At 34.9% G+C, this 16,150-nt stretch overlaps 1 protein-coding gene and 1 pseudogene across 1 annotated transcript; one reads left to right on the top strand and one right to left on the bottom strand.

The window, feature by feature from the left end:
* The first annotated feature begins 560 nt into the window (after window positions 1-560).
* Window positions 561-3,727, top strand: LOC127867008 (uncharacterized; annotated as a pseudogene).
* A 176-nt stretch (window positions 3,728-3,903) lies between these two features.
* Window positions 3,904-14,774, bottom strand: LOC127850368 (uncharacterized). The gene is made up of 9 exons (XM_052383388.1): window positions 14,623-14,774; window positions 12,885-12,956; window positions 10,889-11,262; window positions 8,664-9,252; window positions 8,220-8,389; window positions 8,152-8,170; window positions 7,566-7,876; window positions 6,544-6,659; window positions 3,904-3,907 (listed from the first exon to the last, which is right to left on the bottom strand). The coding sequence occupies exons 1-9, from the start codon at window positions 14,741-14,743 to the stop codon at window positions 3,904-3,906; spliced, it is 1,776 nt and encodes a 591-aa protein (XP_052239348.1). The 5' UTR covers window positions 14,744-14,774.
* Window positions 14,775-16,150: the final 1,376 nt, after the last annotated feature.

Here is a 16,150-nt window from a genome sequence, read left to right as displayed (position 1 = left end):
CGGTTTATTTTCCCGAACTTTTTGACAGCTGACAGGTAAGAATGAAAGCTCGTTCTAGTCAAATAAGATTCATAATACATATGCAACTTGAGTACTACATGATACATAATATCCTCGCGTAACTTAAAAGTGGAAATTCTTGATTTGTGAGCATGAGAATTTTTGTATTTGATCTAGTTATCAACGGAATGATAGAGAGATTAAAAAAATATAATCCGGGGAATGCCGCGCGCGAACCATAACATTGTAACCAATCGCACATTCTCGGCCCTTTCCGTCAAACATCGGATAAGTACCTCGAAGGAGATAGTATGAATACACATTTCGGAAGCGGTATTGCGGTCTACCTACGCGGGCCTACGCGAATCAAAATTACATAGTGAAAACAAACATGGCCGACTTTGCGCGTTGTTTACATTTTGCAAAGATGAAAATGGGGATTTTCTATGCTCTGAAGCCAGAGCAAGTACAAACTCTACAGGAATTATGGAATGGGATTGATACCGTGGCGATATTACCAACCGGCTTCGGCAAGAGTATTATATATCAACTTTTGCCGTATTTAATTCAGAAGAAAACAGGTGCAGCTGAACCTATGATAGCAATAGTGGTTGCACCACTTAATTCCATCATGGAAGACCAGGTACAGTGCATAGATGCATCTTCATTGTGGTTGATTTTCACTAACATTCATGATTTAGCTCTGGTCTTGAGAAAATATAATTGTATTTATTAGAAATTATGAAACTGAAAGGAGATTGATGTTCTGGTAAACATATACATGTATGTTAAGTTATTACAGGAAAAATGCTATTCATAGCTTATTTTTATGCCCCCAAACGTGGGCATATAGTGATTGCACCGTCCGTCCGTCTGTCTGTCTGAAATTCTGTCACACTTTGCGTTTAGTTTTCGAAAAAATAGGGAAAAAGGGGGCATATGTCATCCTATGGTGACAAGCCTTGTTAAATTATAAAATGTCTTACGGTACTGGGTATTGTTTTGACCACTAATAAATATTTATGTATTTAGTTTGAAAAAAAACCACACTTTCCTACTATCTTTTTAAGATTGATTACAAGAGATGTAAAGTATGGAATGTGGTATTATACAGTTGTTCCTTATGCAGGGAAATACAAATTTATAATATTTTATTAATTTCTCCCCTACTCAGATACAAAGCTTAAGATCCAAAAACCTGAAAGGCTGTTATCTGTCTTATGATGCCAAAGAGATAGTGACCTTTGGTGATAATGAGGATGACATTGAGGAACACAGTTCAGACAAAGAAACTGAAGGTTTGTGTACTAGTGGCGTGAGTGGTGTAGCATTTACCATTACAACCACGAACAGACCAAATCAAACCGGGTCTGTTGTTGTTATAATAATATAATTCTTAGATGCAATTTGTGCTTCCACTGCCAATTTGGGCCAAATTTTGTGATTTTATTAATTTATTTAAGCTTAATGTCTTGATTTTCTCCAACATAGTTATTTACAAATGCATAATGGTTAAACTACAAACATTACAATATGATCCTCTATGTATTTCACGGTTCCTGACATCATTTGTGGAATGCACACAGATATATGAATGCAGATATTGGCAAAATGGCAACTGGCAAGCCTTTGTATTTCAGAAGACTTTTCTTAATTTAATAAGATAAACTAGACTTTTCTAAGGTGTCAATAAACGTTAGGTACTGGGGCTACTTATTTAATATAACTTAATATATACTTTTATATTAAAAGGCCTTTTACATTTACTGTTTTGCTTGGTTAGTATATAATTATATTGATTTATTTTTTCATCAATCTTTCAGAATCTCCCACTACATCTGTCCTCGGAAAGATGTTTGATCTGACAGAGCTGAAGAGTGGACGCTACAATATAATCTATAGCCACCCAGAAGCACTACACACAAAGAAGATTCAGAAGATCTTTCATTCACCTGTGTACCAACAGAGAGTGTGTGCAGTTGCTATTGATGAGGTTCATATGATTTCAGAATGGTAAATATTAAGGTTGAAAAATGTTATTTTAAATTCGCTGTTCTCAAGAGATCTGTATACTGATATTTAAAGTCAGCATTGCCAGTCAAAAATCTTTAAAAGCAGACCTGTGTCAAATTGGCTCCTAGATAAAGTGTGCAATACAGCATCATGAAAAACGTTTGCATATTTAATTTACATGCGTAAACATGTAATTTGTATGTGTAATTTACGCATGTAGTGATGTACATACCTTATCTAAAGCCCTGACAGTTTGAATAAGGTTATTATAAGGTATTAATCCTGTGCACTTATTCATCCAACATCCCTTGGCATTTCCAAAATTGTTTTCTTCATTTTTTTTAAAGAACGCTAAATGTATCATAATGGCAACAGTTTGGATCCTGCTCAGCATTGAAATATTGTATTTTACGGACTAGACAAACTAAGCTTCTTGTAAAACTTGTAAATGTGTTATCTGTTTTCAGGGGAAGTGAATTTCGACCAGCATTCCGAAAATTAGGTGAACTTACGGTGATATTCCCTAATGCTTGCCACTTGGCATTGACAGCCACATGTACTGAACAAAGAAAGAATGAATTGACAGACACTTTGCAATATAGGAAATACACCTGTGTGTCTATTAATCCGGACAGACCCAATATTTATTTAAGTAAAAGATCAAGATTACCAAATATATAAAAAATTGATAAGTTGGACTCATTGATTGAGCCAGTGGCAGTGGAGTTAACTGATAAATTGAGTGACTTCCCAGTAACTATCATGTATGTAGAAAATTTGGAGGCTTTAGGTTATTTTTACCAGTACCTTAATTCTTATTTAGGTAAAAGACAATATACTGGTGAGGAAATTCCTGAGAATAGAATATTTGCTCAGTATCATAAGGATTATACAAAAGCAATGAAATCCTTTATTGTGAGTGACTTGTGCAAGAAGAAACCAACAATTCGCCTTGTGCTTGCGACAGTTGCTTTAGGAATGGGACTAGATGCCCCAAGTATATCAAGCGTAATTCACTGTAGACCACCTACCAGTTTGGAGGCCTACATGCAGGAAATAGGTCGAGCCGGAAGAAGAGGTCAATCTTCTGAAGCTATCTTGTATTACAATAATAATGACATATCAAAGGCTAGGAAGGGTATATCAGATTCAATAATACAGTACTGCCAAGATGACGTTAATTGTCTAAGATTGCTGCTGGTCAAACACTTTGGTTTCAGTGAAACACAATACTCAGGAAACCCTAATGGATGTTGCTCAAATTGTAAAAATGTACACTTGAACAAGTGAGATTATAGTCTAGGACTCATTTGAGTGAAGTGTGAAGAGTGAAAGAAACATCTGATAAAGACAAAACAAGTCTTAAAAATGTGTGTTCATTTACATCTTATAAAGACAAAACAAGTCTTTAAAATGTGTGTTCATTTACATCTGATAAAGACAAAACAAGTCTTAAAAATGTGTGTCCATTTACATCTGATAAAGACAAAACAAGTCTTAAAAATGTGTGTCCATTTACATCTGACAAAGACAAAACAAGTCTATAAAATGTGTGTTCATTTACATCTGATAAAGACAAAACAAGTCTTAAAAATGTGTGTTCATTTACACCTGATAAAGACAAAACAAGTCTTAAAAATGTGTGTTCATTTAAAGTGCTGTGCCTCCGAACACAAGTGACACTCGGATTTTTAAACTTTAAATGGGAGAAGCTGATATACTAGTAGTAAGCCGAACCTAGCTACAATGAGTCGGGTGGCGCCCGATGATACCCCTGCCACAGAGCAGCTAATATGAGTTATAACTCGGGGGACTAGGTGCCTGAGCTACTTTCAGCGATACAAGTCTATAACATGTGTGTTCATTTACATCTGATAAAGCCTATTTCCATCAACTGATTAAATAGACAGTTCTAAATAGTATTAATTAATAATGTATACTTCGAGAGCTAGACTTACATATTTAAGACTATTACATTTTGAATTCCCATTACCATTTAGCCTAAAATATGTCAATAACAATGCCAAGTGTTACCGATTTGCAATACATGCATAATTATTACCAACAACAATTCAACAAATTTATACTTTAATTCCAGTAACAATGGAATTATAAATGGATGCATAATTACAATTCTATTAATAACTCGTCTCATCTATGGTTTTAATCATGAAACTGATAGTCATACTTATCTTAACTTATGACATGCATACATATACCTGTTGCTATTTATACATATCTTGTTTATTATCTTCTCTAATTTTCTTGTTAAGAGTACTCGATTCCTTGAATCCATACATATACACATTTGAACTTTACATCCCTATAAGTACTTGACTGTTTTGTGAAATCAAGTATCTAATTTCAACTATAATTGTTCATGTATATATATATATATATATATATATAAGCACCTTGACAACTGAATACAAATCCATTTTATAATCAATGATGTATAATATTAATAACAAGAACAAATATAAATTCACATGAATTGCAAAGATATCAATTTACTTGAATTACAGACTGCCTTGTCTATTAATCATTCAACCTTATACAACAATATTGAATATTGTTTGACAACACAGACAACTGACATCTGAAAAATGCATACCCGAAATAGTAAAATGGTTTCCGGATGATAACTCAAGAACGCTTATGCCTAGGATCATGAAACTTCGTAGGTAGATTGCACATGACTGGCAGATGACCCCTATTGATTTTCAGGTCACTAGGTCAAAGGTCACGGTGACCCGAAATAGTAAAATGGTTTCAGGATGATAACTCAAGAACGCTTATGCCTTGGATCATGAAACTTGATAGGTAGATTGATCATGACTTGCAGATGACCCCTATTGATTTTCAGGTCACTAGGTCAAAGGTCAAGTTCACGGTGACCGGAAATATTAAAATGGTTTCCGGATGATAACTCAAGAACGCTTATGGCTAGGATCATGAAACTTCATAGGTACATTGATCATGACTGGCAGATGACCCCTATTGATTTTCAGGTCACTAGGTCAAAGGTCAAGGTCACAGTGACAAAAAACATATTCACACAATGGCTGTCACTAAAACGGAGAGCCCATATGGGGGGCATGCATGTTTTACAAACAGCCCTTGTTATTTTATTTTTACTAGTACACAACCAGTTTGAACACAACATTGTGATCATGAATAATAAAAAGATCAATATAAACAAACAGGCAGTGTTCATAAACATCAGAATAAAATGACATTAGCAACAAAGTACAGCAATTATTTACATACATAATTTAATTTTACAGTTTTCTTGTTACTTGTTCCAACACTGATCTTCAGATTGTTTCTGAGATGTTCTCGTAAAAATTATACTGGCATCATTATTAAAATTACGAACATTGTTTTGGCATATAGGAAATTATGCTTCAATATCCCTGTATCGCTGAAAGTAGCTCAGGCACCTAGTCCCCCGAGTTATAACTCATATTAGCTGCTCTGTGGCAGGGGTATCATCGGGCGCCACCCGACTCATTGTAGCTAGGTTCGGCTTACTAGTATATCAGCTTCTCCCATTTAAAGTTTAAAAATCCGAGTGTCACTTGTGTTCGGAGGCACAGCACTTTAAATGAACACACATTTTTAAGACTTGTTTTGTCTTTATCAGGTGTAAATGAACACACATTTTTAAGACTTGTTTTGTCTTTATCAGATGTAAATGAGCACACATTTTATAGACTTGTTTTGTCTTTGTCAGATGTAAATGGACACACATTTTTAAGACTTGTTTTGTCTTTATCCATCAACGGTGTGGAGAATGTTCGAAGACCTTTACACTCAACTTAATTAATAAATACAATGTATACAGGTTAAGAGCAGCGTTATGTGTGTTGTTTGTTATAGAAAAACAATATTCCATTTCCCCTGTTAACAATTGTGTAGTAAAGATCATTCCAGTTCATGAGTATAATTATAGTGTTATACTCCCTTATTTTATGTCACTGTGGGTCAACAATGTCCTCTACATTTTCTTCATTTTCATCCGCAGGCATAGGTATACCACGCTTCAAACAATTTATGGTTTGCATTACTTTTTCTTTGAGCAAAACTTTCTGTGGCAACAGTTCTTCAAATGCACTTGTTTTAATGCCACAATAGCCATCCAAAGTCCGTCCACTTACTCGACAAAATGGCTTCAAATTTCTCAAATGTTTCAACAAGCAGCTCAAATCCTCATTTTCACTTCTACTCTTGTGTGAAGACTTCACTTCCTTGTAACTGATTTGTAAATCAATGTGTGAGATAATATCATTAACAACTGGATAAGCTTTTGAAATGGTTTCAATTGAGTGTTCGTTTTTGTTAGAACCAAGACCTTTAATTAGTTCTTTCATCTCCTTCACTTGATTTTCCTTGTGCATATCTGCAGCCTTGTTTTTTGCTTTTGCTCCTTTTGGATTTACACATGCTGCTGCTCGGACCTGAATTGCAAGTTTTGGTGGCAACATAACTTTGGTTTTTAATATATAATCTAAACACTCGACCATGTACTTGGATAGTGGGGAGTGATTATAGAAGAAGGGGATCATCATCTTGAGGCAGTTGTTAATCCTGAAGACATCTCCTTCTTTCACAGCATCTTTCAAGTTCAAAATGATGAAGTAGTGCTGCAGAAAGTTCATAACATAATTCTTTAAGTCATCTGGCTTCACAAGTTTTACATTAATTAACAAGTTTCCAACCGGAATTTGTATGGTCTCCTTTTCTTTTAACAATTTTGTTGGTATTTCGATTCTTGTTTGTCCAGTTTGCTGCTGAAATATAAGTGAAACTTTTCCATTTTCTACAGGGAGGCTGACTCTCTGTCCTTCAACTTCGAGCTCAATTCTTTCTGGGCTTTCACACTGAAGTAAAAAAGGACACATACATAAATAAAAAAATATCAGGGTTGGCATATTTACCGGTCAATTGAGTATTGACCGGGCCGGCGGTCAATACCCGGTTAAAACCGGTCAATACACAATTGAGTCATATCAAGCAGATACCTATCAAAATTGACCAATTGGGATCCAAACATGATGTCAACAAGTGCAGTCTGATCTTGATCCAATCTCTTCGTACAGTCAGTATTATATAATTTACAAGTTCCTGAGGTTGTTCAGTGAACATTTTTATTCAAACTGATTGTTATTACTTTAAGGTAAATTTATTCTTGACATGACTCGTGTTGTGTGTTTATTATTCAAAACTAAAAATCATTCCCAGTATTCACAGTTGAAAAATATCCCTTAGTATTGAAAATGCCTGTATTTGGTCCAATCATGTTCCAACAGAACTAAGCATCTGATCTGCATCAAAACTGTTTTCGAATACCTTAAGATATATGGTATTGTGTTCTCTTAAAGTCATTCCTACACACTATCAAAGTTGCCTGTAATTATGCTACAGTTGTTGCACAGTCACTATTTTACAAATTGGTATCTCTATCCACACATCATTAGTTTAATCTGTCATCTGTTGTATTAGTAACTGTCAGCACTATCCTAACTGAACAGCTGATAATAAAAACCTACCTCCTCAAAACTTAATGGACCAAATATTGTTGACAGGAAGCCGTCCATAAGTTCATCATAAACTGCTCTACGCCTTGAAATATGACTGTTCATAATGTTCTCTGGAGGTTCATGCTTAGTTGGTGAACTATTTGGGTCCTGTATGCCGAAGTATTCCATAGCAGCTTCGGCTATATATGCCCTTCCAACTAGCAAAACAAATTCTTCATGGGCTTTGAATCTACTCTTCACATTTCCATTTACACTGGATCTTTGGATACGGATTTGCAAGTTTTGTAGTGTTCCAACATCTCGGCCCGTTGAGTTTTTCATGACAGTGTTTATACAGTAAGCATCTTGGATATAAAAAAATCAACAGATCCAGTTCGGTATTTATAAGCAAGCAAGTCATTTTAACTAGTCACTTAACAATAACATAATTTCTCACATATTTATCATTTGTATAATTTCACCACCTTCTCCGGAACGTTAATCTGCAAATCTCTTAAAGAAGCATTTTTTTATTGAAAATAAATAAATATTATATTTGCAAACAGTTTCGATCTTAATTACACACCATGTTATCTGGATCAAATCTGGCATAATCAAAACTGTTTGCAAAGGCCCTTAAAATTCTGTTCCAGTACTGAAAAGGTTAACCAATGAATATTGTACCTCTAAGAAATCCATTTGCATATGGAACATTTCAACAACAACTGGAAACAGGTTGTCGAATCGTTCTGTACGTGTGTGTGCTCCCATCCGCAGAGTTTTAGCGCCATCGAGTCTAACCCGTGTTAATTGGTCCCCTCCAACAGGTATCTGGAGCTGATCAAAGTCATCACCTATCAAATAGTATTTCACAAGTTAGAAATCAAGTGGAGAACAAGTTCATGTAAAGTATTAAAAAAATCTTCAAATAGTTTCAACCTAATAATTAAAAAAAAAGATACGTTGTGCCAGGAAACTGTCATTGTAGTAATACACATAAACATTACTCATAAGTGGAACTGAATAACATATATTTTATACACCATAACACAGAAGCTAAAATATTACCATATATGTAATAGGACCCAATGTTACAAAAACTGACTTTATGAGATGTTAAACACTTACTTCTTCCTGCTTTCCTGTACCAGTCAGACATCTGTTGGTTGTAGGAGTCCATTATACATACACAATCTTCATACTTCGCCTCATTCTTCAGTAGGATAGGTAGCGTGAAGGATTTTGTTTGGCGAGACATTATTTCCTCCAAATGATGTGGAATATGGTCTGGAACTACTAATTTCATCCACTTAAATTCTGGAAAGATTTTCAAGAGTTCTCTAGACACTAGTGTTTTTACGCTAGATTGGAATGTTATCAAGTCTGGGTTTAACATTTCAGGTGTTATGGCTTTCTCTTCGCACCTTTGTGATTCAACATATGTCTTGAGCCATTCGTTCGTAACAAAGTCCTCATCAGTGATTCTGTATGGCGTCCAGTCAGAAGCAAAAAAGTGATAGTCTCTATTCTTATTTTTCATCCTTATGTCATTTGTTTTGACGTAAATGTCCAAGTTATCTCCATTCAACTTGCCATCAACCCCTGTTCTTACTTCACTTACTATTCTCTTTTCACACTGTTCACTGAACTGATCCAACATGTTAGTCTTTGTTTTTGATGACATTGTGATATGTATGCGGTTCAACCTGCTAAGAAGCTGTAAAAATAAGACAAGCTCCAATTAGAAAATTATAAACTGAAATACTAAACAAGGGCTGTTTGTAAAACATGCATGCCCCCCATATGGGCTCTCAGTTTTAGTGACAGCCATTTTGTAAATATGTTTTTGTCACTGTGACCTTGACCTTTGACCTAGTGACCTGAAAATCAATAGGGGTCATCTGCGAGTCATGATCAATGTACCTATGAAGTTTCATGATCCTAGCCATAAGCTTTCTTGAGTTATCATCGGGAAACCATTTTACTATTTCGGGTCACTGTGACCTTGACCTCTGACTAAGTGACCTGAAAATCAATAGGGGTCATCTGCCAGTCATGATCAATGTACCTATCAAGTTTCATGATCCTAGGCATAAGCGTTCTTGAGTTATCATCGGGAAACCATTTTACTATTTCAGGTCACTGTGACCTTGACCTCTGACTAAGTGACCTGAAAATCAATAGGGGTCATCTGCCAGTCATGATCAATGTACATATCAAGTTTCATGATCCTAGGCATAAGCATTTTTGATTTATCATCCAGAAACCATTTTACTATTTCGGGTCACCGTGACCTTGACCTTTGACCTGAAAATCAATAGGGGTCATCTGCCAGTCATGATCAATGTACCTATGAAGTTTCATGATCCTAGGCATAAGCGTTCTTGAGTTATCATCCGGAAACCATTTTACTATTTCGAGTCACTGTGACCTTTGACCTAGTGACCTGAAAATCAATAGGGGTCATCTGCCAGTCATGATCAAACTACCTATCAAGTTTCATGATCCTAGGCATAAGCGTTCTTGAGTTGATCATCCGGAAACCATTTTACTATTTCAGGTCACCGTGACCTTGACCTTTGACCGAGTGACCTGAAAATCAATAGGGGTCATCTGCGAGTCATGATCAATGTACCTATGAAGTTTCATGATCCTAGGCCTAAGCGTTCTTGAGTTATCATCCGGAAACCACCTGGTGGACGGACCGACCGACCGACAGACCGACCGACATGTGCAAAGCAATATACCCCCTCTTCTTCGAAGGGGGGGCATAATAAACATAATATCAATAGGACTGAACAGTGCTGAACGTGTTGCCTACTGTAAAGCAATTTAATTTTAATATTCAAACAAAGTTCCTTTATTTTGTTGGCTTTTACGGCAAACTGATCAATATTTAAGAGCATGCAGCACTGAACAGGAAATATGACTTTGGCTAACCTCAGGTGTTACAAAATTAAAACCAACACCCGAGGTCAAAACCACCCCACCTGTTGGAGCTAAGAGATACATAGACTACAATCCTTTAAACCCATTAAGTCACCTTCTACAATGACAAAGTGTTAAATTATGGTTGCAAAGCCAGTATTTTTAATAAACAGATGGACAAATAGATGGATGTCCTAACAGACAGACAGACAACAGAGAGGTCAGGCAGATGTGTTACAAGTACTCCATAATCTGTAGTCAATATCTGTTGACTTCATTTTTCCACAAGTTCACGAGACATTTTTTTTAAGTTTTCATCTCAGAATTAAAACTTTTTTTTTTAATTTTATAAATTAATATAATAATTTTCTAAGTCAATTTCTTACTGATCAAAGTATTACATGTAACACAGAAATACATCAAACCTTATTATCTGCATGACATTTTACAGCAAGTACAGTCATACACTTCTGTAAGGCAGATACTCGTCTGTTTCTGCTATTCAATATCATGGCGTAGATCATCGCTATAGTTGCCCTCTTGCATCCTGTGTCACCCACCAGCTTGTTCAGTAGTTCGTAAATGAATGGAATATTCACCGACATTTCATCTAGTGCAGCGGTGAATAAATCCTCCTCAAACAATGCTTCTAGCCGCTGGGTGGACAGGACACTGGTTTTCGAGGAGGACAACATGGACACTAATTGTGTTGTGTCGTCTATGAGTTGTTTCTCTACTATTTTACTCTGTTCCGATTGTTTACAAGTAGTCAGTCTGATTGGCTCAGTCCTCTCTGTGGCTTGAAAGGTATAAGAAATACAAATACTTACTTTCCCTCAACTTAAAACTTCTGTTATTGAAACACAAAACTTAACCAAATTTTCAATTTTTTAAGTATAAAAAGGGCACATAATTTTGCCAAATTGCCAGTCAGAGTTATCTAACTTTGCCTGCCAAGTCCCCTGATGTTAGTAAGTAAGTGTACCAAGTTTGAATGCTCATGTGATGACAATAGCTCATATTTTATTTATTTTTGAATAGATGAGCTAATTAAAACAGGGAAAAAAATACCAGCATTATCTTACAATAAATAACATTACAAAATGCATTCCTCTAGAATGAGAAATTCATAAATATTTATCACTAAATCTTTTTTTTCCTAAGTCAGTATTTAAAAGATTTCAATAATATATTAATAAAGTTTTCAAGATAAAACTACATGGATGTTAAACATGTTACTCCAAAATAACTAACAACTAGTAAAACTACTTGGAAGAGGAAAATCAACAAACATATTTAAACGGAACATGAAATACAAACTGTTGAAAACAGTTCAGATGTTTGATCCTCATATTAACATACACAGTTTATTGTGCAGTTTAATTCATTTTCAGTTTATTGTTTATTATATATTAATAATCACCTTTACTTGATGAATTGTCAAATATCAAGAGTAGAACCAATCAGTGAAGTAAATGAATCCTTGGTAAAGCACCCATTGTGTAGTCCAATAACCGTACAAGTGAAACAAAAAAGCGCCAATCCTAAAAAAACATAAACAAAATTAAAGAATAGTTATTTATTGCATTTAAGAGTGACTGCTTGTGTTCACTTTGTTTTCTAACACAACTTCAGTCATGACATCCCCAAGCATTTGCCAACTTTTCCCCATCAATTATTAGATAAAAGGAATAAAATCCTTTTTTTTGTCAATGTTGCACCTGTAAAAAATGTTGATGCACTAGGGGTAAAACATTGGGAATGTAAACAGTAAACAATGATTCAAGCCCTTCATAAGCAATGGTATCATGGCCATCAAATGCATGTATTTTTAACGAATATGGAAGTCTTTTTTTTCCCAATGAAACTGTTTTTTTTTCCAGCATTATTAAATTACTCCAATCGTCAAAAGTACATTCTGTTATACTTACTGTTCTGATGCCGGGGCCATAATACCAATTAATATTTTATTAAAGAGCCTGCATCTGTATATATGTGAGAGATGTACCAGCTACAGAACAGATGATCATTTTGCAGAGTTACATGTATTATAATCAAAATTAAATCATGTTGATTTTTTTCAAAATAAACTTGTACAGACAATGTGAATATCAAGTTTTTTTGCTGTTTAATACTCCATTCAGTTATCTAGCACTATCTACATCTATGACACTTGAACAAATTTGAAACACATTAACATAAGTGATTAATTAGTAAATGTTCTTACATAATAATTATGTTGTTTTTCATTTTATAGAATTTTTATCCATCTTACTATTCAAAATCATTTATTTGATTGATTTACATATGTACTTGGCATGTGATGTGTTCCAAACTTATTCAGCTAAAAAAATTGAAATTTTCAACAAGAACTTGTAACTGTCAACAACTTTTATTAACATGCAAACGGAATGTACATACTTGAATGTGAATATGCATGATCATGGAACAATTGCTTCCTAGGTTTAGCACCCGCAGTGTCATCACAGCTTCCTTGAGTTAAAACATCTATAATAGTTACTTACATTGATATTTTAATTTTAATTCATAAGCTTCAAGGATTATTATTCTCAAATAATTTTAATACATTATCATTTATGTTAATTTAAAGGTGACACATGACAGTGATTTTCCCAAGAATTTTTCAAAGCACAATTACTTTCCACGCACACATCATTTTTCCAGGTCTACAAAATTATAGTTACAATTTAAGATATATATGTCAAATGAGAAGTATGATAAAAGCTTCTTTAATTTAAGATTAAAAAATTAAGGCACATTGAAGATTTTAGAGATTTAATGAAAATTTGTTTGAAAATAAATTTTAAGTGAATAGCAAAAAAAAACTAAAGAAAGAATGGTGTCTTATTAATGAAAAAGTGCATCCTTTCATGGAAACATAGTTTTAATTGTAAGGACTTAATGGAGGATGTCTATTATAAATATATTTCAATATAAAAATAAAATAAGTAAACCTGACAGTCGACGTATACCCTACTTATTTGATATTGGCATGCTACCTGAACCAAACCATTTAAAAAGCTGGTCTCAAAGGCTTAAGCTCAATCTAGCTTAATGCGGCTCATAATACCACAACAAATATTAATTAATGATTTCAAAGTACTTGATAAAAAAAAAATTCCCCAAAACATGCCCAGGGTTTCTAGTCCCCCTCCATGTTCTTTATTATTTTGGATAACAACATTATCATGGAGTATTATCTGCTCATAGGCAGGGGTATCATTGGATTCCATCCAACTCATTGTGGCTAGATTTTGGACATACTCACAGGGAATAAACATTATATCCAGGGCAGATCCTGATGGGGCTGAAGTGGCATATGCCCCCATAATTCCTCGACAAACTATGTCGGATTAGTTAAACTAATATTTGAATATTTAATCGGGTACCAAAAAAGTGTGAAGGATTCACATTGAAAAAATCCTGGATCCGTCCCTGTAACTTCACTCACTTCATGTGCACAAACAATGCATTTGTTTTCTAATGCAACTGACATTTTCTATCACTGCAATTTATCAGTACAACAACCTCCTAGAGAAACTGAAAGCATCATAATTAAAGATTTATTTTGGATAAAATGTTAATATCAATGAATAATTTTGCGATAAACATGATTAAAATTGGCAATATTAAAAAAAAGAGAGAATAAAGCTGCACAAGTAATTAACCAGTATCCAGTGTGTGACATTACACAAACACAAGTCAGCATTTAGAAAATATCCGAAATCGCAACGTAAACGTGAACATCCGAATTAATGGTCATTACACAAATCGTGATTTCTCTATCAAATTTGATGAAACATTCAAAATAAATACAGATTACATATATATTGGTGTATTCTTGATTTATTTGAACCATTACCCGAACATAATCTTTTATTTGTAAAATTTTCTCACATTTGATAATCCACAGGCCGCCCCCATGTTTGAAGTTTACCTGACATTCTTTTCCGCAGTAAAAGAGGCAGGGGACCAGATAAGATTCAGATAAGGCCCAAAATATGACAAAATGTAGAATAAGGGTGATGGGTAAAAATTTTGCTTAAAAGGCCTGAGAAAATCCCTGACACCTAACATTATGATTATCAGTAAATTAAAGGTCCAAATTAAGACACCTAAATCGCTTAAACATACATACCTAATTTCAGCTTTTCTATACTGGACACCAATTTTTCAAAAACCGGTATTCTCTTTGGTGTCGTCTTCGTGGCAGACTTTAACTTTTCTGTGCTGCAGATAAGGTTTTCAGCTATTGACATCCGTCTACGTTTTGGAGTTCCCTTAAGTGGAGTAACTACTCTCTTTTTAACATTTTCCAGCTTTCCTTCCACAGACCTACATGGACAAGGCAAAGAATCAAGTATATATGTTATACCAATGCTGTTGTATCATAAGATCGGCCCTCTAAAATCAATAAAACATGTGTATCATGTTAGTTTACAGCGTTCAATGAGCTCTTTGCACACAAGCCAAGGAAAACCTTGTAATTGTTGGATTTCTGTTATTTGCAAACTGGATGATGTTCATGTACTAACCCTGGGGTTCATGACGTATATAATGATCAGTTGACAAGGGTCAAATAAAGCGTACTTAATATATGTAAAATCCAAAGAATACTCCTGTCAGAAATATACAAGCTATCAGTATTTAGTGCATCAACATAGCATGTTCTAAAATGACACTCAAATGACATGCCGAATTGTAAATGTAAACACAAATTGTGGTTCAACATCTAGCTGCAATAAAACATACAAGATCTATACATTTTAAAGTTGTTAATCTAAAATCACTATATTGGTGGACCCCCTGCATATTATCAACCGACTGGCGCCATATTAAAATTAAAATCATTAAACTGTTATTGGTTTATATTGATTTATAGCAATGGTGCTTGGCGAGGTTGGGTGAGGGGAGGTAGTTAATACAAATTGCCGCCATAGTCTTTTGATGATTTTTGCATTGGCAGACTCTCAGCTTTATTCTGAACGTGAATCATTTCAGCTAGGGGGGGGGGCACAGAAATTATCAAAAGGAGCTGGCAAGACTGCTCGAATAGCCAGTCATTTTTCATAACTATATGATCAGCATAATATTACGTCTAAAGAGTGTACAAGTAATGGACAGATTTTTTTTTAATCATGTGTATACCGTTTGAATGCACGAAATTTTGATATTTTCGACCAGCAGTTGGCGCATATACGCTGGATAACGCTGGTATACAGTGGGAAGAATTCTAAGGCCGCCGCTTTCAAGTCCTCCCGCTTTCTTCCGTGACTTAAATAAACATCTCTGTGGCTATTTACACAAAGATCACATTCTGACGCCATCGTTGTTATTGTTTTTGTTGTAACATTCTTAGAATGGTATCACGTGGACGGACTACTTTCAACCCGTATTTCTCCCGAGTCCGATTAAGATAATCTGCGAGGGGTACCGAATGACATTGTAACGTCACGTCACGAACGGAGCTACCGATTGGTCTTCGCGTTATCCAATTCAAATCGCCGATACATTAGCCTGTACCTGTTGTATATTATAGTCAACGAAGTCAACGGTTATATCCAACGGGGAACCAGTTAACGAGGGCGTAGCCCGAGTGGTTTGATAACAAGCATCGGAACGACATACCGTTGGTTATTACCGCAATAACCAACGGTTATCCGTCG

Source organism: Dreissena polymorpha, chromosome 1 (genome assembly GCF_020536995.1).
Source record: "Dreissena polymorpha isolate Duluth1 chromosome 1, UMN_Dpol_1.0, whole genome shotgun sequence".
Classification (NCBI taxonomy): Eukaryota; Metazoa; Mollusca; class Bivalvia; order Myida; family Dreissenidae; genus Dreissena; species Dreissena polymorpha.
The sequence above is the reverse complement of the archived record's forward strand: the minus strand, read 5'-3'. Positions and strand labels throughout refer to the sequence as shown.

What these genes read in the sequence shown, in the direction of transcription:
- LOC127850368 (XM_052383388.1), bottom strand. Translation starts at nt 14,743, where the DNA reads ATGTCAATAGCTGAAAACCTTATCTGCAGCACAGAAAAGTTAAAGTCT. An exon ending in GTACAGGAAAGCAGGAAGAA is followed by an intron (nt 8,390 to 8,663) that starts GTAAGTGTTTAA and finishes ACTATTTGATAG; the next exon opens with GTGATGACTTTGATCAGCTC. An exon ending in GTCCATTAAGTTTTGAGGAG is followed by an intron (nt 6,660 to 7,565) that starts GTAGGTTTTTAT and finishes AACTTTCTGCAG; the next exon opens with CACTACTTCATCATTTTGAA.